This window comes from Megalopta genalis, chromosome 7, assembly GCF_051020955.1.
Source record: "Megalopta genalis isolate 19385.01 chromosome 7, iyMegGena1_principal, whole genome shotgun sequence".
NCBI classification, from domain to species: domain Eukaryota; kingdom Metazoa; phylum Arthropoda; class Insecta; order Hymenoptera; family Halictidae; genus Megalopta; species Megalopta genalis.
The window spans coordinates 16,593,069-16,613,613 of record NC_135019.1 but is presented as its reverse complement, the minus strand read 5'-3'; the positions used below and the strand labels follow the sequence as shown (position 1 = coordinate 16,613,613).

At 39.2% G+C, this 20,545-nt stretch overlaps 11 protein-coding genes across 11 annotated transcripts; 7 read left to right on the top strand and 4 right to left on the bottom strand.

Moving 5' to 3' along the window:
* Positions 1 to 842: 842 nt before the first annotated feature.
* LOC117221635 (histone H4) lies at positions 843 to 1,362 on the bottom strand. Its single transcript, XM_033472736.2, has one exon. The coding sequence runs from the start codon at positions 1,313 to 1,315 to the stop codon at positions 1,004 to 1,006; it is 312 nt and encodes a 103-aa protein (XP_033328627.1). The 5' UTR covers positions 1,316 to 1,362; the 3' UTR covers positions 843 to 1,003.
* Positions 1,363 to 1,540: 178 nt separating this feature from the next.
* On the top strand, positions 1,541 to 2,282 carry LOC117221631 (histone H3). Its single transcript, XM_033472733.2, has one exon. The coding sequence runs from the start codon at positions 1,624 to 1,626 to the stop codon at positions 2,032 to 2,034; it is 411 nt and encodes a 136-aa protein (XP_033328624.1). The 5' UTR covers positions 1,541 to 1,623; the 3' UTR covers positions 2,035 to 2,282.
* A 1,420-nt stretch (positions 2,283 to 3,702) lies between these two features.
* LOC117221629 (histone H1-I) lies at positions 3,703 to 4,526 on the top strand. The gene has a single exon (XM_033472731.2). The coding sequence runs from the start codon at positions 3,775 to 3,777 to the stop codon at positions 4,396 to 4,398; it is 624 nt and encodes a 207-aa protein (XP_033328622.2). The 5' UTR covers positions 3,703 to 3,774; the 3' UTR covers positions 4,399 to 4,526.
* A 339-nt stretch (positions 4,527 to 4,865) lies between these two features.
* Positions 4,866 to 5,279, bottom strand: LOC117221634 (histone H4). The gene has a single exon (XM_033472735.2). It carries the CDS (start codon positions 5,252 to 5,254, stop codon positions 4,943 to 4,945), a length of 312 nt encoding a protein of 103 aa, XP_033328626.1. The 5' UTR covers positions 5,255 to 5,279; the 3' UTR covers positions 4,866 to 4,942.
* Positions 5,274 to 6,607, top strand: LOC117221630 (histone H3). The gene has a single exon (XM_033472732.2). The coding sequence runs from the start codon at positions 5,503 to 5,505 to the stop codon at positions 5,911 to 5,913; it is 411 nt and encodes a 136-aa protein (XP_033328623.1). The 5' UTR covers positions 5,274 to 5,502; the 3' UTR covers positions 5,914 to 6,607.
* A 1,235-nt stretch (positions 6,608 to 7,842) lies between these two features.
* On the bottom strand, positions 7,843 to 8,310 carry LOC117221633 (histone H2A). Its single transcript, XM_033472734.2, has one exon. The coding sequence runs from the start codon at positions 8,257 to 8,259 to the stop codon at positions 7,885 to 7,887; it is 375 nt and encodes a 124-aa protein (XP_033328625.1). The 5' UTR covers positions 8,260 to 8,310; the 3' UTR covers positions 7,843 to 7,884.
* A 157-nt stretch (positions 8,311 to 8,467) lies between these two features.
* On the top strand, positions 8,468 to 9,633 carry LOC117221621 (histone H2B). The gene has a single exon (XM_033472716.2). It carries the CDS (start codon positions 8,527 to 8,529, stop codon positions 8,896 to 8,898), a length of 372 nt encoding a protein of 123 aa, XP_033328607.1. The 5' UTR covers positions 8,468 to 8,526; the 3' UTR covers positions 8,899 to 9,633.
* Positions 9,634 to 14,208: 4,575 nt separating this feature from the next.
* LOC117221619 (histone H1) lies at positions 14,209 to 16,069 on the top strand. Its single transcript, XM_033472712.2, has one exon. The coding sequence runs from the start codon at positions 14,408 to 14,410 to the stop codon at positions 15,050 to 15,052; it is 645 nt and encodes a 214-aa protein (XP_033328603.2). The 5' UTR covers positions 14,209 to 14,407; the 3' UTR covers positions 15,053 to 16,069.
* A 1,256-nt stretch (positions 16,070 to 17,325) lies between these two features.
* On the top strand, positions 17,326 to 18,339 carry LOC117221711 (histone H2B). The gene has a single exon (XM_033472881.2). It carries the CDS (start codon positions 17,365 to 17,367, stop codon positions 17,734 to 17,736), a length of 372 nt encoding a protein of 123 aa, XP_033328772.1. The 5' UTR covers positions 17,326 to 17,364; the 3' UTR covers positions 17,737 to 18,339.
* A 965-nt stretch (positions 18,340 to 19,304) lies between these two features.
* LOC117221712 (histone H4) lies at positions 19,305 to 19,716 on the bottom strand. Its single transcript, XM_033472882.2, has one exon. It carries the CDS (start codon positions 19,660 to 19,662, stop codon positions 19,351 to 19,353), a length of 312 nt encoding a protein of 103 aa, XP_033328773.1. The 5' UTR covers positions 19,663 to 19,716; the 3' UTR covers positions 19,305 to 19,350.
* Positions 19,717 to 19,852: 136 nt separating this feature from the next.
* Positions 19,853 to 20,508, top strand: LOC117221707 (histone H3). Its single transcript, XM_033472877.2, has one exon. It carries the CDS (start codon positions 19,910 to 19,912, stop codon positions 20,318 to 20,320), a length of 411 nt encoding a protein of 136 aa, XP_033328768.1. The 5' UTR covers positions 19,853 to 19,909; the 3' UTR covers positions 20,321 to 20,508.
* Positions 20,509 to 20,545: the final 37 nt, after the last annotated feature.

The following is a 20,545-nucleotide window of genomic DNA, read 5'->3' as shown; positions in this document are numbered from 1 at the left end:
GACCGATAGAAAAGTAAAATTCAATAAAAGTACGTATTGGACTCATCTAATATTGTACCCATAACTTAGTATACGGATATTTGAATGCTGTAATTCGACCGGAGACATAATTTAAAATACTGAAGTTGAGGTAGCAACAATTTGCAAGTGCGAAAGTCTTCGACGAAGAAAATAACATAAAAGAAATAAAAAGGAAAAAAAGGATCTTAGGAAATATGTGACACATATTACGTATTTATAATTTCTTGAAAATTTTAGAAAAATTTTAGAAAAATTAGAATTCATAGATTAACTAAACTAATATTACTTGACAAATATATTGATGCTTAAAAATAAATACTATTAACAGGAAGATAGGGATAAAAATATTTACTAATTATCACCTATGTAAAATTTTAAATGCATCTTGAGATATTTTTACATTATTATTATTCTTTATTGCACGTGCTTTGTAAACACTTTTCGAGTACAGTTTAGACAGAGATACATAAACTATGTACTCAAAGTCTACACAACTACTAGACTATAAAATAGCCTACACAATAATCACAAATTTTTTGTAAAAATCATTCTAAACGAAGAGCACAATGTTATTGGTGCGTAAACGGTCTCCTAATATTTGCAAGCTTATATTAAATATGTTACTAATTTTAATTATATGCAGGAAAGGAATGAAAGTGTATAGAGCATTATAAATTCATATGAAGGATTCTTATTATAAATATACCCCCCTCACTCTCTCTCTCTCTACATATAAATACGTACATCTAGAGGAACGATATAAAGTAGCCTTATATCATTTTTTTCTACACAACAAAAATCTAGAAAAAGGAAATAGTTAATTCATACAGGAACCATTTAACTTTATTACTTATATAAGTCGTTTAGAGTAGTATAAAATTGTATGACAGATAGTCGAAATAAAGATGTTCCACGTTTAAAACATTTGGTGGTCCTGAAAAGGACCGTTTTTGAAATATTATGATCGATAAGCAGGCATTTTTTAACCACCAAAACCGTAGAGGGTTCTTCCTTGGCGTTTCAGAGCATACACGACGTCCATGGCAGTGACAGTCTTCCTTTTAGCATGCTCGGTGTAAGTAACAGCATCACGGATCACGTTCTCAAGAAATACTTTGAGAACACCGCGAGTTTCTTCGTAGATCAAACCAGAAATACGTTTGACGCCTCCACGACGAGCAAGACGACGGATAGCAGGCTTCGTGATACCCTGGATGTTGTCACGCAAAACCTTTCTATGACGCTTTGCTCCTCCCTTTCCCAAACCCTTTCCTCCTTTACCACGACCAGTCATATCGATCAAAAGAAATGCCTCTCAAATCGACAACGCTAAGAAGAAGATTGAATACGCAGCAACCAAAAAATACTGCTTTTATAGTGCTAGATGGGGACCGGTTCCCCCACCATAAACCGTAGCAGCCAATGAGAGGCCTTACATCTGCCGTTCCCCCACCTGCCGCGACGCAGCCAATCGGAGAGTTGGGCCATCTGGAGGTTTCTATATAAGAACGATTTTCAGGAAGCGATTGTATTAGTTCAGACGACTCGCTTCGCTGTTCTGTTGAGAGTTTTCTTTGATTCTTTCACTAATTTCTCCGTAAGATGGCTCGTACCAAGCAAACCGCTCGTAAATCGACTGGAGGTAAGGCTCCACGCAAGCAACTGGCGACCAAGGCAGCTCGTAAGAGCGCGCCTGCAACCGGAGGCGTGAAGAAACCCCATCGCTACAGGCCTGGAACCGTTGCTCTTCGTGAAATTCGAAGATATCAGAAGAGTACCGAGCTTCTGATCAGAAAGCTGCCCTTCCAGCGTCTGGTTCGTGAAATCGCTCAGGACTTCAAGACCGATCTCCGGTTCCAAAGCTCTGCCGTGATGGCTCTTCAGGAAGCCAGCGAGGCTTACCTTGTTGGCCTGTTCGAAGATACCAATCTTTGCGCTATCCACGCCAAGAGAGTAACGATCATGCCCAAGGATATTCAGCTTGCTCGTCGTATCCGCGGTGAAAGAGCTTAAATTACCTAGAACTTGATTGTTTGAAATTTGCAGAGGTGAAAACACCGGCCCTTTTCAGGGCCCCAATTTTCTCAAACCAGGAACCACACACCAAATAAACTATACAAATATGATACGAGCGTATCCTGCTTCAAGTTTTATAAATTTAGAATCTTCAAGTTAACTTTTATTTGAATCTGTCTCTGTTTTGATAGATACTGTAGGTTATATTAATGTCATGAAAAGCAATTAAACTAAAATTAAATTTATTCTATTTGGTAAAAGTTTTTATTAGAGCTTAGAGGACCTGAAATATAATAATATGATCTCCGAAAAATAAAGGAGTTTTTAGGTTATCCGTATTGCTAGGCTATGAATTCAATAAATAAAGTTGCATTGCAACTAATGTAAGGCTAAAACTAATAACATAGAACTTGAAACATGCAAGTACGTATCTAATAATTTGATTTCTTATGAATTAATCTTGTAACTTTTACAGTTGTTTTACAAAAGTTTCCCAACTTATAATGTGAAGAATTGTGGATCCCGTAATTCTAACCCTTTGCACTCGAGTGATGACTCTGAGGCACCACTAAAAAAAAATTATATCATATTCCAAGATAATTTTTATATTAACAAAATTTACATTTAAGAAATTGTTAAAGGTGTAACTGTTGTACGAGTCACCACAAGACTCAATTTCATATGCATAAAATGCACTTTGTCGTATAAAATGGAAATATATATAAGTGAGAACAATTATTTTAGGTTTATGATTAAACTAGCTTCGAGTGCAAAGGGTTAATTTATAGTTTGTAGTAATCGGTATGAAAACTTGGCTGGCGGAGTGTTCTACAGGCCCAACTTAGGTTCATTGGGTCGGGACAGATGTGCGACACCCTAAGCCTGTTCCCCAGAGGGGCACATTCCGATTCCTCTCCTTTGTCCTCGCATGCAGCTGTGCTATTCTTTCTCGATCAAGGGAAATTCTTTCAACTGCCTCTTCTTAGCGGAGTCGTGATCGCCGATCATTGCTGGTACCGAGCATAATTTTCTATCTCACTCCATTCGAGCAGTCTGAAAAATACATATATGATAAAATATAGAATATCGAAGGCGTTCATAAGTGCTATACATATTATTGTCCAAAATTCTTACTGTAATCTCGAAAATATAGAAAAATCAATTCAAAAGTAGGAATATAGTCTATGCTAGATGCGTAGTAGCCATGAGTCCGACAAATTCGAGTAATTTTTTCCATTATTTCATGCATATACGCATCAAACAACGATCGCATATGCTATGTAAACTTGTTTTCTTTCTATGCTATGTAGAATAGATCTAAAACAATTTGCAGAAAGTGATAATTTTTCAATTTTCTCAACGAACGTAGTCTCGTCGCGAATGAGTGAACGGGTAAAGAGATGTTAGTTCAACGTATCGCGGGTATATACTTCCAAAATATTACGTAAAATGAACAATATATGCTCGTCGGTATGTGCTACAGCAATAATTAAGACCGAGTGGTACACGGTTTTTAAAGAAATAAATATTACAGAAAAATTCGTTTAGCAGGTTCTCGGTTGCAGTCGGCGCAGTAGGCTGACAAAATGCAACGGTCTCTCTCCATGGTCGGTGTACATACACTTGCCGCCAGCTCTCGGCGCTATCTGCCAAAGATATAAACTTCTGTACAAGTCGACTTGATACTGTTGTTTGCTTCTTTGATCAACGATACACTTTACCGACATTCTGTTCGCAATGGAGGACAAGATCAACTCTGAAAACACTGCAGTTTCCGAGAACCCATCGTTGGGCTCCAGCCCGGCGAAAAAGGCAGCAAAATCGAAGGCGAAATCTCAGCGTTCAAAGTCGTCGCATCTTCCGACCTCCGAGATGGTGAATGCTGCCATCAAAGAGCTGAAAGATCGCAAAGGTTCGTCCCTTCAAGCCATCAAGAAGTACATATCGACCACTTACAAAATCGATGGTGACAAATTAGCTCCTTTCATCAAGCGTTATCTGAAGACAGCGTTGACATCTGGCGCTGTTGTACAGACTAGTGGCAAAGGTGCTTCTGGATCTTTCAAACTCTCGATCAACTCGTCTACTGTTAAGGCTAAAGGGCAAAGTCCACGCAAGAAGCCTGTGAAGAGAGCTGAAGTCGCTAAAATGGCTGTCAAAAAGTCGGTGGTCGCGAGGTCTCTCGGGAAAAAATCTGCTGTACTGAAAAAAAATACGAAAGCTCTTTCTGCCATCAAAATAAAATCAGAATCGAAAACTATTTCCAAAGGTAAGAAAATTATCAAAGGACCTACCGCTAGAACTAAAGCACCGAAACCGAAAAAGGTGATCGTTCGTAAACCAGGAAAAATTGGAAAGTAAATTCATGATTATCATCTAAAAACATTCCAAATGGCCCTTTTCAGGGCCACCAAAGTTTTTACAACGTGGAGCAATGTTATAATTCAAATAAAATTCTAATGTTAGGACATATTGCCAGGTAACAACAATTTTGTGAAGTTGATAAATCTCTCTTCTTTCTTAATGATTCAATAATTTTCTATGAAGCAGTCTTTTTTAAGCGGAAACATGAAATTTGGGAATGAAAACGTCAGTGTACGGTAAGGAATAGTCGAGATAGTCGATGTTGTATTTAAATTTCACGTCACGTAACAATATTCCGCGAGATTATAACACTTCTACGACATAGGAAGACGAAATAAAATATTGTAAGTGCATAAAATATACTATAAAAATATGATCACTAACATTTTAACACGCATTGCAATTTTTATCATTAAAAAATATATGAATGTGAAGGAACAAGGGTTTATATGAAATTCATAAACTGAACAGTATCCTTTGTATGAAAATTTGTTGGCCCTGAAAAGGGCCGATTTGTAAGGTTGGTGACAGTACTGGATATTTAACCACCGAAACCGTAAAGGGTTCTTCCTTGACGCTTCAGAGCGTATACGACGTCCATTGCAGTCACAGTCTTCCTCTTGGCGTGCTCGGTGTAGGTAACAGCGTCGCGGATAACGTTTTCAAGGAAAACTTTCAAAACACCACGAGTTTCTTCGTAGATCAATCCAGAAATACGTTTCACACCGCCACGACGAGCCAGACGACGGATGGCTGGTTTGGTGATACCTTGGATGTTATCACGCAAAACCTTCCTGTGACGCTTCGCTCCTCCCTTTCCCAATCCCTTTCCACCCTTTCCACGGCCAGTCATGATGCTCGATTAAGATATGATCTCTTCAACGCTCAAAGAGCAACTCTGGTCCTCCGCCGTAGCCGACATAATTTTATACTTTTCAGACCGGTCTCCCCACCACTACTCATTCCACCAATCAGCGCCACCCTGCGGCGAACCGAAGCGCATAAAACCACGACTTGCAGGTCGCACGGACGCAATTGCTGTTGAGTCACGCATCCGGACGGACTTCAGTTCTTTGTGCTTTCATAACCTTCGTAGAAGAAATGGCACGTACCAAGCAGACCGCTCGTAAATCAACTGGTGGAAAGGCTCCACGTAAGCAGTTGGCAACGAAGGCCGCTCGTAAGAGCGCGCCTGCAACTGGAGGAGTGAAGAAACCCCATCGCTACAGGCCTGGAACCGTTGCTCTTCGTGAAATCAGAAGATATCAGAAGAGTACCGAGCTTCTCATCCGTAAACTGCCTTTCCAGCGTCTGGTTCGTGAAATCGCTCAGGACTTCAAGACCGACCTGCGTTTCCAGAGCTCCGCTGTCATGGCTCTTCAGGAAGCCAGCGAGGCCTATCTAGTTGGTCTGTTCGAAGACACTAACCTTTGCGCCATCCATGCCAAGCGCGTTACCATCATGCCTAAAGACATTCAGCTGGCTCGTCGTATTCGTGGAGAGAGAGCTTAATTTGCTTCTTTCTATCTATTCACAAACGGCCCTTTTCAGGGCCAAAATTTGTTAAACGTAGTAACACTGAATTTCAACTGATACGCTGCCCTTTGAGAAGCTCTGTTAAAGAACGTTCTTTGATGATGCTTCACACATACATATTCCAGATTAATATCATATACCTAATCCGTTCTTCTAGAATATCAGTTACGCTTGCAATTAGTAAATGCTGATTAAAGCAGAGTGGTTGTATTATCGTTCTTCTACCTCGACACGAAACATGTTAAGGACTGAAAGTATAATTAATCTAATTCGATGTTAAATATTTTTTAGGTTTAATTGACAATTTATATTAAGTTTTTACGTACTTTCCTACAGCAGTATATTGTTAACTCATATACTGCCAACTACTAGATATTTCGTAGTCGATGCTGACTATGATGCGACTGTTACAGGATTTATTTAATATTTTGTTCTACCTAAGCAATTTGAAGTTCGAGACCAGTCCATCCAACATTTACTTATTATTTCTTACTTATTTATCTATTTAAACAAAAAATGCTAGTGTTTAGAACACATTTTTTCAAAACAGGCTTGGCAACGAATATGTTAAAACGTCCTAAAGCTTGGACCATAAAGGAATCTTATTAAGGTAGTAGAGACAACGGATTTTTATGAAATTTTGTGCACCAAAATAAAATTCAGATCAAGATATGAGTCGTTTATTTCGAAAGTGGCATAAGTCACTTTGTTTTTAAGTCGATATATTTAAGGGTTTGTGTTTTAACACGTTTAAAAATATGGATGCTAACTTTCGAGAAGATTTACTTGTATTTGTTATCTCAGGATACTGATATTTTTCTCAGTATAAATAATTTCGTATAAACATTAAAAAATCACCACTTTTCATTACGGTAAAAATAAACGGCTCAAATATTGTACCTACCATCCTAATATAATCTCCTTATGACTCAGCTAATTTTACGATATAGAAATCGTATCCCTGACTATACATCATTATACTCTACGGGTCTCTTTATTTCTAACAATAATGAAATCTAATGCACGGAGTCCGACGCTATTTCACTTTCGGTTAATTTATGATTGGAAAAGGAGTGATAAAACAATGAGTAAAACTTGGTGCATGCGTAAAGGTAACGCATAAATAATACCAATGTAAACCGATCACGCGACGAGAATTGTCGCGTTGTAAAAAAATGCAGAAACGGTTCAACTCTCCGGCTAGCATTTGTTTCTGTTCGTAGATGCGCTAAAACCGTCTCAAAAACCAACGAGCCAGGAAACTATGCGTTTCAAGGACGCAAGCGGGAAAATATTTCAGATAAAAGCAGTCTTCCCGTGTTGACCGAGACTGGCGATTCTCACGGCCATTTATGGTATGCTTTCATGAAAAAAGGAAAGTGTCCTAGGACAGGACATCTTTCCCACACTAAAAGAAGTACCATACACGGACAAATATCTGACGCCTCGCTTGTGCAAAAAATCTATTGTGGCACATTCATTCACACATGTTTAGAAAGTCAATGGATTCTTAAGAATCGTGCAGACGACTTGTCCTAGTAAATTCGTGATTACGATATTTCGGTCATAAATCATTGTCTCTACAGTGACTATGATTACTTCGAAATGCCCACGTTCGTATCTTTTTCTTTAAAAATAGTGAATCGTGTTTGTCCGAACACAAATGTTTCCCATGAAAACCTAAAGAAAATCTGTGACACTAGTAACTGTAAAAATTCCGTATCTCTCTAATTCGGAACATATACATATATATTTCATACGCGCAATCTAACATTCTAAACCAGGGCATGTAAACCCATGTAACCATATCAAATTAACAGTACTTCAGGAGATTTCTCATTTTTACAATAGCTAGTAATACAGATCGTTGAATGAACCGTTTCCTTCGTATGAAAAAATTGTGGCCCTGAAAAGGGCCATTTATGATAATGTTGTACTATTGTGTAGTTAAGCTTTCTTCTCGGTTTTTTTTGGTAAAAGAACAGCCTGGATATTGGGCAGTACGCCGCCCTGTGCGATGGTAACTCCGGAGAGAAGCTTGTTCAATTCCTCGTCATTTCTGATGGCCAACTGCAAGTGTCTCGGGATAATTCTAGTCTTCTTATTGTCACGGGCAGCGTTTCCTGCCAGCTCCAACACTTCAGCGGCCAGATATTCCATCACCGCTGCCAAGTAAACGGGAGCACCGGCTCCAACGCGCTCGGCATAATTTCCTTTGCGGAGCAGACGATGGATACGACCGACAGGGAATTGAAGACCAGCTCTGTTAGAACGGGACTTCGCCTTTCCCTTAGCTTTGCCCCCTTTACCGCGTCCAGACATGATGGATAAACTTGCGAAAAATACAGTCGAAACGAACCGAACGAAATACAATCGAGATCTGACGCTTGACGCGGCACTGCTTCAGTTATATACGCTCCAGATGGTGCAACGGTCGGCCAATAGCGTGCGCGCTCGTCTCCCATTGGCGCTCGCGTGGCGCCGCATCCCGTTATATATACAGGGCGTTTTCCTGGCACTGGACATTCAGTCTTCAACTTTCGTCAAGGTAACTTGCACATTTTGAAGCTTACGAACCAATTTACGAAGATGCCACCTAAAGCGAGCGGAAAAGCCGTGAAGAAGGCCGGCAAGGCCCAGAAGAACATCAGCAAGACTGACAAGAAGAAGAAGAGGAGGAGGAAGGAAAGCTACGCGATCTACATCTACAAGGTGTTGAAGCAGGTCCACCCTGACACTGGAATCTCCAGCAAAGCCATGAGCATCATGAACAGTTTCGTCAATGATGTTTTTGAGCGTATCGCTGCTGAAGCTTCCCGTCTGGCTCATTACAACAAGAGATCCACCATTACATCCCGGGAAATCCAAACCGCTGTCAGGCTCCTGTTACCTGGTGAATTAGCCAAGCACGCAGTCTCTGAGGGAACCAAGGCTGTTACCAAGTACACCAGCTCCAAGTAAACGCCTCTTCTACGCTGATAAAACGGCCCTTTTCAGGGCCAACAAATATTTCTACGCAGACCACTTCGTTCACGAAGCAATTCTATTCTCACCTAAATTTTGGCGTTATCCTCAATGTACGTTACTTGCGACAATTCTGCAGACCACTCCTATTCCCATGAGGTACAGATATTTAACTTTTTTGTTTAATGCAGATATTCCTTTCGTATAGTCATGTTTCCCATTCTTTAAGCTCGTCTAAACGTGGTTCATGACAAAGTCGCATTTTAGCGCATTATTTCACGTTTCGCGCATATCGTAGCAATTTTCTTGATGATCAATTATTATCGATTATGGGCATGAACGCGGTATAAAAGGAAACTGCAGTTATTATTCGGCGAATATGTTATGAATCATTCCGAATTTGTATTCGCTACAATGCTAATCCTGTCACTGATTAATATCGCCAAGTAGATATTGCAATAACAAGAACAAGCTTTCTTAGAGCATAAACTTTCAATGGGAAAATTTCTCTTCCGACAAAATTGGATAAAATCTACTGTTCAAGATTTGATTTAAAAATTTTTCCATCTCTAGTGTTAATATAATTTATCATTCAATAACTATTTCTCTCTAAATAGTTCGACAATTTTTAAGGTAGTTTGTTACATGAGATTGTGAAATTTTATTTAGCACGTATTTTTTACATACGTGTATTTTTAGACGAAGGATAAATAAAATATTTTTTGAAAGAAAGACATGCATGTGTTTTTATTGATTGTACATTTCTTGTAATATTACAATATTTTGATTTTGAACAAGGGTTACGTTGCATTGTTGCCTTTGTCAGGATTATGTTTATTTTCCAAACATTTAGAATGGAATCTAGTCGGTCGTACAATACACACGCGTTTTCATGATACAATTTCTTAGTAGTTAATCATACTGGAGTCAAACAATCGCAATAAAGGATTATATTTCTAATTTGTTCATACATACCACTTATAATAAAATTACTGTTGTTTACTTATACGGTATACAGATCATTTGCCATTAATTTTCACTTTGATGTGAGTCATAGTCACAAAAAATCATTAGAATTTCACTACAGATGACTGCCCTGTAGATGGCGCCAATATCCTTCGGTATGCTATATACCTTGCACAGAACATTGAAAAAACATTTTCAGTATTATCTGAAAATCATTTATAGAGGATTGAAAATTCATTAGGAAAGAAGAATATATATTTAAGAAATATATGTTCATAAACTCAATAAAAAAACACCTTAATTAATATATATATGTATATATGTACAAATGTTTACATTGATCTACACTTGCACTACTTGCACATTTTCAACTACACTTTTCGACGGCTGCACCAAATGGCACACTTCTAGATTAGAAGAAAATCTGTATGAATTTGAAAAAAGCGAAGGTGGCGCTATCCGATCTACTTCATTTCATTGGAGAATGTAATTGGACATTAGAAAAGCTCAGTAACAGTAAATGTTGAAAATAAGATAATAAATGCTTCTTAGATAAACAAAAATAATGCATTAGAATATTTAGACGGTATTTTACATTACAAAGATCAATATCTTAGTCATGAATGCGATAACTTGTGTGTTATGCTGCTACGTTGCATGACCGATGCGAACATAGCTACTATTTAATATTACAACAGCTCTACTGTATGATACGTTTCATATAAATGGCGACAGGAGGGAAATTTAAATGTGAAACGTAACGTTGAGATCGTTCGTATAATGGTATTTCATAGATGTGTATTATTGTCCGAGAGCAATAGCTGAGAATAGAGAAGGAGATAACGAGAGAGTTGCCACAAAATTCTTTGACGAGTTTTTGTTAGCGAGACTAATTGAGGAATGCAGAGAAAGTCACGTAGTCTCTCGAAAGATCTTCTCCAATTTCACGCAGACAAGACGAGTCGCAGTCGCAAACCCTGATCCCTTCGGGACAGAAAGTCGTAAACCTTCAGACAAGGACTTCTTGGAACTCTCCCTCGCCTCTCTCTTTTTGTTTAACCTCGAGTCGAAATCTTCGCGCGCATCATACTACCACACCTCTCGTTTTGGCGGGCTTTCAGCCTTTCCCGCTCGACTTCTACGCACTCTACCCCGCATGCGCACACTATCGACCCACCAATCACCATCAAACTGCAACCGGAACAAGGACCATCCGACAAATCAATGTCCAGTTGGAAGACTCTAATTGTTCTATTGGCTGAGACGGAAGGACGAGAAGGAAGCTGGAAGAAAATGCGGAACTCCACGAGAAACGGCAGACCTCCCGGCTTCCTTTCCAGTCCTTTCTTCTTGGCCAATAAGAAAATCGGAGTTCTCCAGCTAGACGCTCATTCGTCGAATGGCCCGTCATCTGGATGCAGCTCGATGATGATTGGCGGTGGTGAAATATACAACCATAACCATAACGTTACATTTTACATTTGAATTTTCCTCTTATCGCCATTTGTCGGAGGATATTATACGTTATCACCATCGCAAATCATAGCTATGTTCGTGTGGTCACGCAACAGTACCATGGATTCCGATGGCAGTTTTGCTAGCACTCTCCGATCCCCCTGCCCCTCACAGTAACACATTCCAGACGAGTCTTCGAAAATGCTCTATCTTGTTAGATCATACAGTGTATATACAATCGTGTTGTGCACGATTTTTCTACTTCCCGTAGCTTCTGTAAGTATATCCACCATTTTACTGCGCATCTAATCCGCGTTGAATCCTCTCTTAGCATTGAATCGTCAGCCAATCAGAGCAAAGCAATTTCAACTCCTATTTTCGCTAACGGAGTGCGCAGCGGCCGGAGAGATTGCAGGAACTTAGGAATCAATGTGTATACCTTGGACCATGTATAACTATAGACACGGCTTCGGATAGTTTGTCTGAAGTCCAGTTGAATCATCTATATGACGTTATAATGAACTTGATGTATAAACTATGCTAATATGATATAGGAATGGAACCTACTGCTGCACGCTGTTCTTAGACCCTACGTTGGCGCGCACATTTTACTGCGCATCCAATCCTCAATGGAGCCTGTCTCAACAGTGACTCGTCAGCCAATCAGAGCAAAGCAATTTCTACTCCTATTTCGCTAACGGAGCGCGCAGCGGCCGGAGAGTTTTGCAGGAACTTAGGAATCAATGTATATACCTTGGACCATGTATAACTATAGACACGGCTTCGGATAGTTTGCCTGAAGTCCAGACGAATCATCTATACGATGTTATAATGAACTTGATGTATAAACTATGCTAGTATGATATAGGAATGGAACCTACTGCTGCACGCTGTTCTTAGACCCTACGTTGGCGCGCACATTTTACTGCGCATCCAATCCTCAATGGAGCCTGTCTCAACAGTGTATCGTCAGCCAATCAGAGCAATGGACATTTCTACATCGACTCGTGCTAACGGATCGAGCTACGGCCTGAAACTGTGCAGAAGTAAGTCCCATTACTTTATGTGTGTAATTTCGAAAGAGTGACACACCAATGTTCACACAACCAATATATTTAAAGTTTAATTGAGATGTTGATACTGATTATTTTAATTAATTGAACAATATGATTTGATTCTACATCATTATCGTACATATGCTCATAGTTTCGACTATTGATCAGCGATTTTGAATGATCATCTTTTACTCCGCGTGACGTCAGAGTTATGTTTGTTTCACTCTTGGATTCTCTGTACATTCACTATCTACATGGTATATATATATGATCTAAGGCCGAAATAGTCCACCATACTTGAATGTGTTTAAGAACTGCTTTACTCTGCTACCGAACTGATTCGTAACCCATAAGCATTATGCACATGAACAATAATGATTATGCTATGGAAATTAATGACTTTCTTTGCTCTATTGAGGATGTATATTTTTTAAAAATATTTTAGCCGATTTGAAAATGCATATTCAATAAAGAAACTGAAGTACAACTTCGTTCTAACAAGTGAATTGACGATGGCGTGTATTATAATTTATTTACATATATGTTTTTTATAATATTGCATTATTGCTAAAATATTTATTAAGATCCGTTTACGAACATTTAATATTCGTCCCATATATCGCGATACATGAATTTGTATCAAATGCAATAAATTTTGACAATATTATCACCAAATGCTATCTTTTCATGATACACGTAGTCACACGTAGTGGAAAATGGCGAGTACGTCCGAGATCTATAATTTATCAATATATATTTTGTTAAGCTTAAATAACAACGATTCACAGCATTCTTTGAGCACAGAACTCGTTTCATCATAATTATGCTTGATATCACGGTAAATTTTCGGGAACAGGCTACAGTAGAAAATAAAATGAATTTATGCGAACAGTATAATTAAGTAATATTCCACAACAAAAACAACGTAAAACGTTGCATACGAACCATGTTAATGATATTTCCATATTAACGATGTGTTGTAGCAGAATACACCTATGTTCTTTTCACATCGTACCGCAATCAAAACTTTACTAATAAACCGTATTTCTTTTCTAAACCGATCTATTACAATCCAATGTAAAACCTCTAACAAGAAAAATACAATTTCTTCGTTTAGTTCGATTTATCGTTGCCGTTATTTTTTTCTTATGAGACATGTCTATCCAGAAAGACGGATCCTCAAACTGAAATGATTAAAAAAGAGGACAAAATTAAGTAGTAGCGTAAAAATAGTTGCAGCTGGAGAAAAAAAATCACGAGAAAAAGATTTAAGTTGCAAAAAATGAATGTTTAATGGATTCATGGCAATGGATTTTAATCCAACAACAGGGAGCGTCATGGTTTGCGACGAACACCACCACTCGGTGAAATTCGAACGAAGTTTTCGCCGATTTCGTGAAAGAAATCATTGTGGAAACGCGATATAAATTAGCATCGGTTCCTTTTGTACGAATCAGGATGACTTTTACGGTCGGATGCACTTAAAAAACTATATATTTTCATGTTTTTCTACGAGATGTACTATCGCACCGAAAAGAGGGACGCTGATCTACGGTGCGATACAGGGTCGTATGGATGAATCACTCTCTGATACAGTATCATTATTGAAACTACAAACAACTAGCTACAATCTGACGTGTCGTAAATCGATCATCGTGCATCGGAAGCGACGAAATAAACACCGAAAGCTGAACTTAGTTTACCGGTTGGTTGGTGTTGACGATTCGCGGCATCCGACATATTGGCCGAGCTCCTCTCCATGGTCCGTGCTCACGCTACCAAAATCGTGATCACATTCGTGCCATCATAATATAATGTTACTTTCCAAAGTAACCAGGATCATCTAGCAGTCTACGGATCCACCTCACTGCACACAAACTTAATAGTACTTGACAGTATCATCAGGCAAGAACGGATTCGATCTCGTAACATACACGAGGAAACAGGGATTATCTTTCCTTCCGAACAAACTTGTTTCGCCAGTCGTCGCAGACCCTCAGAAGAAAATCTTTGACGATCGTCTGTTAACAATGGAGGACAAGACTAACTCTGGAAGCGCTGCGGTATCCGAGAACCCGACATCGGGCTCCACTCCTGCGAAAAAAGTGACAAAATCGAAGGCGAAAGCTCAGCGTACGAAGTCGTCTCACCCTCCAACATCCGAGATGGTGAACGCTGCCATAAAGGAGCTGAAAGATCGCAAGGGATCGTCGTTGCAGGCTATCAAGAAGTACATCACGTCGACGTACACCGTCGACGGCGAGAAGCTGGCGCCGTTCATCAGAAGGTACTTGAAAACTGCCGTCACTTCTGGCGCGGTGCTGCAAACTAAAGGCAAAGGTGCGTCTGGTTCCTTCAAATTGAACACCGGCAAATCTACAACGGAGACCACGAAGGCTGTTGTCGAAAAGAAGACCGTCGCTAAGAAAGCCTCCCCGGTAAAGAAGCCCGCTTCTCCGAAAAAATCTTCCGAGAAGAAGGCCGTCGCCGCGAAGAAGACAGCGGCTAAAGCTGTCGCTAAAGTCAAGGCAGCCAGCGAGCCTAAGAGCATGTCGAAGGCTAAGAAGACCGCGAAGGCACCGGCCGCTAAAACGAAGACGCCCAAGCCGAAGAAAGCCTCTACATCGAGAAAATCATCTGCAGGAAAAGTCGCCAAATCACCAGCGAAGAAATAATTGTTCTTCAACCATAACTTCATTCTATCATAAAAGGCCCTTTTTAGGGCCACCAAATTTTCATACGTAGAGCAATCCTATTCGCTACAGAACTATATTTTCAATGGCCGATCGAAAAGACGTGTTTCAGAGCCATCTAGTAATGCATCTGGGCACTCATGTCCGCTATAAACATGAAATAAAATTATATCCTATCAAACCTTTATCATCCCGTTCCTATGAAATGAATAAAACCAAATACGGAGTTCGTCAGGAAAGCAATATAGCAGAGGTTCCCATAGCCACAATTATCTGCGGTACAATAGACTCGTATAAAATTAGTGATGAATGAGCACTTCGTTCTAGAACGGGTTTCCAGTGTCCATAGAGAGCATCCGTCGTATGTATGCTTTTCTCTCTTCTCCGATTTAGGATTAATTTAATACAGAAGGCGTCTGCGATGGAAAAATGTGTAACATGGATTCCTGGATAGCTGCTATTTTGGACTCACTCGTCTATTGTAATTTATTATTTAAAACAAAATTTGCCCAACTCGTATTGTACCGAAGATAACTAAATAGAACATAATAGAACTAAATAGAACACGTAACTAAGTGCTCTTCTGAGTTGTGTTTTGTACTGTGTACTGTGTGTTTTTTACTTCTCCTCGTGTAGTTTCTTAGCTGACATATCTATCCTGATAACATCTACATTTGCTGCAAAATTTAGAGAAATTTGTAAACAGAAGAAATTCGAAAATTAGGAACCCACAGAATTTTTGGATAAGATTTTTCAACAGGCGTCGCAGAATTTTCCAAGAATTGTAGTGTCTTAACAGTAGAATATTGAATAACGACCTAAGTGGGAATGGATTTTTTTAATACAACAGAGGACTTTTTCTATGATGAGGCTAGCTATAGTGTTCTCAATCGTTACTATACATTAGGATTATAATATTAAATCTTAATTTTTATATTCCTTCTTTGTACTGATGGGTATATCCCGTTTAAATAAAATAAATAATTTCATTTTAATAAATCGTGACTCTTTTTTCGTTTTCAAAGTTAAGAAATAGAAACATAAGATATATCAAAAAGCAAATATAGTATACATTTTGTCCCTGCAAGATTTGTAGCGGATAATAATAATATATATATATATATATATATATATATCAGCGTAGCGTAATTTTTAACCAATATATTATTATCTGAATTTGATAGAATAAGTTACGTGATAAATAAATTATTAGGTAAATCTAATTTTACAACAAGATTATGCATAATTTAAGTACATTCTACCAAAAGTAAATCACACTTCAGTTTTTACTGAATAATAATGCGTCGCGCACGAAAAACACATTTCATATTTTTTTTAATTCATTTATTCGGAAAGTCAAAACTATTCATTCGATGAACGTCTGCAACAGGCGATTTTTTTGCCTCGTCCAGGCAAAATTCTAACAACGCTGTGTCGCCAGTTTTGTACGGTGGATGACGATTTGGTCGGTGATCGAACCGAAAAAGCGAGGGTATAGCGAAGAGATAAAAATTGTCTGATAGAGAATATACATATATTTTCCGATGATCGCTTCGTGCCGAAATGCAAATACAGACTGACTTCTTCAGCCCTCGGTCCCTTTTGATGTGGAAAACGTCTCTGAGAAAGAAAATGGGACAGTCCCAAGTGGACGCGCCCAAAGCGCGTCCTCGCATTTCGTTCCACTTAGTCTCTTTGCAAAGAAATATACAGAGAAAATATACAATCATCTTGCCCCAAACCTTCAAGGATCTCGCGAAAATGGTAACGTCGTCTCAGTCTCGTGTTTCAAATTGCTTATAGCTTCTACATATAATTGTATTCTCAAGTATCTTGGACGTTTCCTGGAAAAGAAAGCATTGTTTTAGACATTCATTCCTTTCTTCGAATTCCCTTACGATAATCTTATTAAATACTTATTGCAAAATATGTACCTACGTATGTAAAACTTTAAATAAAATACAATCTTTTAATTGTCATATGTGATAACGTAAAAATTTTGCTTCGCTAACAAATTTTATAGTACATAACTCCAGTTAGGGTTTGTCAAATAGATACAACAATATACAATGTGTAATATTTTAGATCCTCGGTCGTTCAGTAAAAGCAGATGTCAGCATCGCCATGATAATGGCGGGAATGCAGACATATGGCCGCCAGCCTGAGCTCGCACGCGATTGGTGCGCTGCTAGTACCACCTAGCGATATAAATACAGGCCGACTCCGGTGCCATACCCATTCCATCTGTAGTTCTCTTAGAGTGAACGTTACGAGCTCTCGAAGAAACTTCAATCATGCCACCTAAAGCGAGCGGAAAAGCCGTGAAGAAGGCCGGCAAAGCCCAGAAAAACATCAGCAAAACTGACAAGAAGAAGAAGAGGAGGAGGAAGGAAAGCTACGCGATCTACATCTACAAGGTGTTGAAGCAGGTCCACCCTGACACTGGAATCTCCAGCAAAGCCATGAGCATCATGAACAGTTTCGTCAATGATGTTTTTGAGCGTATCGCTGCTGAAGCGTCTCGTCTGGCTCATTACAACAAGAGATCCACCATTACATCCCGGGAAATCCAAACCGCCGTCAGGCTCCTGTTGCCAGGTGAACTTGCAAAGCACGCAGTCTCTGAAGGAACCAAGGCTGTTACCAAATACACCAGCTCCAAGTAAACGCCTCTTCTACGCTGATAAAACGGCCCTTTTCAGGGCCAACAAATATTTCTACGCAGACCACTTCGTTCACGAAGCAATTCTATTCTCACCTAAATTTTGGCGTTATCCTCAATGTACGTTACTTGCGACAATTCTACAGACCACTCCTATTCCCGTGAGGTACAGATATTTAACTTTTTTGTTTAATGCAGATATTCCTTTCGTATAGTCATGTTTCCCATTCTTTAAGCTCGTCTAAACGTGGTTCATGACAAAGTCGCATTTTAGCGCATTATTTCACGTTTCGCGCATATCGTAGCAATTTTCTTGATGTTCAATTATTAAGAGGATTATGGGCATGAACGCGGTATAAAAGAACTGCAGTTATTATTCTGTGAATATGTTATGTGTGTGTGATGGTCCTTTTTAGGGCCAACAATATTGTCAAAATGCAGACATTACTCCTGTTCAACTAAATTAAAATAGCCGTTTTTCCCATATCTGCTGAAGCATAGTTCTAAAATGATTGTGTATCCTTTTTATCCAGGATAGGTGTTCAAAATTCAAGATTTAAACATTGTAGTCTGTAGCGAACGAGGTATAAATGCACAGAAACGTATACATACTTTTTTTTGTATTAAAAGTCTACTCCCCGTATAGAGAAACATGTTATATGATTTTAATCTTCTATACACAAGAAGTATGTATTCATTTCTTGTAGATAGTCGACATTGATAAACATTTTAGGAAGTACAAAATTCGTTAATATTAAATCTACTCGAAAGATCAAATGAAAGGATATTTCACAGAGGTATTTTTCGTATTCGAGTCGATATAATCAGAATTGAACTGTCTAAATAGTTTCAACTCCTGTTATACAATACATACTAGCCACTCGTGTTTCTAAAACTAATTTATGTAATTTTCTTTACATCGGGACGAATACACACATGTTTATTTCAATAATATTACGCTACAATAATTATAAAAGCTTCACATTTCGTCATAGGTAGGAGCCAAGCCCATAAAGCCATACATTAATCCCTTCGGTATGGGAATCGATTATAGGGGTGACTCCCAAGGCTGAGGTTAGGTTTGTCTTTATGCCAAGTTTCGTTCTCCTTTTGACAACAGAATGCCAGTAAGATATTGCTCGGATGATTCATAAAATAACTTTAACGTAAATTCCATTTAAAAAAGAATCCATTTATAATGCAGAAGCAATGCGAAGAGAGCAACGGACGACGCTACACACGCCTTCCATATCGGTCATTGACGTAACAGTTTAAATCTGACATTGGGACTTTCAAGAAGTAACTATAAACCACAAAAATTCTAGATACTTATATGCAATGCCAAATCTTATAAAAAAATGGTTGATACTAAACAAACCTACTCTACGATTTCAATTCTAAAATTAAATAAGTTTACTCAACGATTAACCTATCAAACAGTTAATTCATTCTAAATTTCTTAGAAGGTACGAAATATACGAAACATATATTCAAGGCTTGAGAATTGAATAGATTTTTAAAAATTAAATGATTGTCGAATGGAGCGTTTTCGTCGTTTAAAGATTTGGTGGCCCTGAAAAGGGCCGTTTTGATGGATATGATGGTCGAAATAGGAAATTTAACCACCGAAACCGTAAAGGGTTCTTCCTTGACGCTTCAGAGCGTATACGACGTCCATTGCAGTCACAGTCTTCCTCTTGGCGTGCTCGGTGTAGGTAACAGCGTCGCGGATAACGTTTTCAAGGAAAACTTTCAAAACACCACGAGTTTCTTCGTAGATCAATCCAGAAATACGTTTCACACCGCCACGACGAGCCAGACGACGGATGGCTGGTTTGGTGATACCTTGGATGTTATCACGCAAAACCTTCCTGTGACGCTTCGCTCCTCCCTTTCCCAATCCCTTTCCTCCCTTTCCACGGCCAGTCATGATGCTCGATTAAGATATGATCTCTTCAACGCTCAAAGAGCAACTCTGGTCCTCCGCCGTAGCCGACATAATTTTATACTTTTCAGACCGATCTCCCCACCACTACTCATTCGACCAATCAGCGCCGCTCTGCGGCAAACCGGAGCGCATAAAACCACGACTTTCAGGCCGTCGGACACAATTGCTGTTGAGTCACGCAGCCGGACGGACTTCAGTTCTTTGTGCTTTCATAACCTTCGTAGAAGAAATGGCACGTACCAAGCAGACCGCTCGTAAATCAACTGGTGGAAAGGCTCCACGTAAGCAGTTGGCAACGAAGGCCGCTCGTAAGAGCGCGCCTGCAACTGGAGGAGTGAAGAAACCCCATCGCTACAGGCCTGGAACCGTTGCTCTTCGTGAAATCAGAAGATATCAGAAGAGTACTGAGCTTCTCATCCGAAAGCTGCCCTTCCAGCGTCTGGTTCGTGAAATCGCTCAGGACTTCAAGACCGATCTGCGTTTTCAGAGCTCCGCTGTCATGGCTCTTCAGGAAGCCAGCGAGGCCTACCTTGTTGGCCTGTTTGAAGACACTAACCTTTGTGCCATCCACGCCAAGCGCGTCACCATCATGCCAAAAGACATCCAGCTGGCTCGTCGTATTCGTGGAGAAAGAGCTTAATTTTTTCTACTTCATTTTTAAAAACCGGCCCTTTTTAGGGCCAAATTTATTCGAATGTAGTAACAACGGTACATTTCACGATGAATTGATACTCTCCTCATTTCAGATATACGAGGACATTCTCGAATAATTTCATTTTCGATGTTAAAGCTCATTTAGTAATTCTATAAATGAAAAATCACGAGATACTCCCAGATTTATTTGAAATTCAAAAAGCGATTTGTT

Coding starts and splice junctions, on each gene's coding strand:
- LOC117221635 (XM_033472736.2), bottom strand. CDS start 1,315: ATGACTGGTCGTGGTAAAGGAGGAAAGGGTTTGGGAAAGGGAGGAGCA.
- LOC117221631 (XM_033472733.2), top strand. CDS start 1,624: ATGGCTCGTACCAAGCAAACCGCTCGTAAATCGACTGGAGGTAAGGCT.
- LOC117221629 (XM_033472731.2), top strand. CDS start 3,775: ATGGAGGACAAGATCAACTCTGAAAACACTGCAGTTTCCGAGAACCCA.
- LOC117221634 (XM_033472735.2), bottom strand. CDS start 5,254: ATGACTGGCCGTGGAAAGGGTGGAAAGGGATTGGGAAAGGGAGGAGCG.
- LOC117221630 (XM_033472732.2), top strand. CDS start 5,503: ATGGCACGTACCAAGCAGACCGCTCGTAAATCAACTGGTGGAAAGGCT.
- LOC117221633 (XM_033472734.2), bottom strand. CDS start 8,259: ATGTCTGGACGCGGTAAAGGGGGCAAAGCTAAGGGAAAGGCGAAGTCC.
- LOC117221621 (XM_033472716.2), top strand. CDS start 8,527: ATGCCACCTAAAGCGAGCGGAAAAGCCGTGAAGAAGGCCGGCAAGGCC.
- LOC117221619 (XM_033472712.2), top strand. CDS start 14,408: ATGGAGGACAAGACTAACTCTGGAAGCGCTGCGGTATCCGAGAACCCG.
- LOC117221711 (XM_033472881.2), top strand. CDS start 17,365: ATGCCACCTAAAGCGAGCGGAAAAGCCGTGAAGAAGGCCGGCAAAGCC.
- LOC117221712 (XM_033472882.2), bottom strand. CDS start 19,662: ATGACTGGCCGTGGAAAGGGAGGAAAGGGATTGGGAAAGGGAGGAGCG.
- LOC117221707 (XM_033472877.2), top strand. CDS start 19,910: ATGGCACGTACCAAGCAGACCGCTCGTAAATCAACTGGTGGAAAGGCT.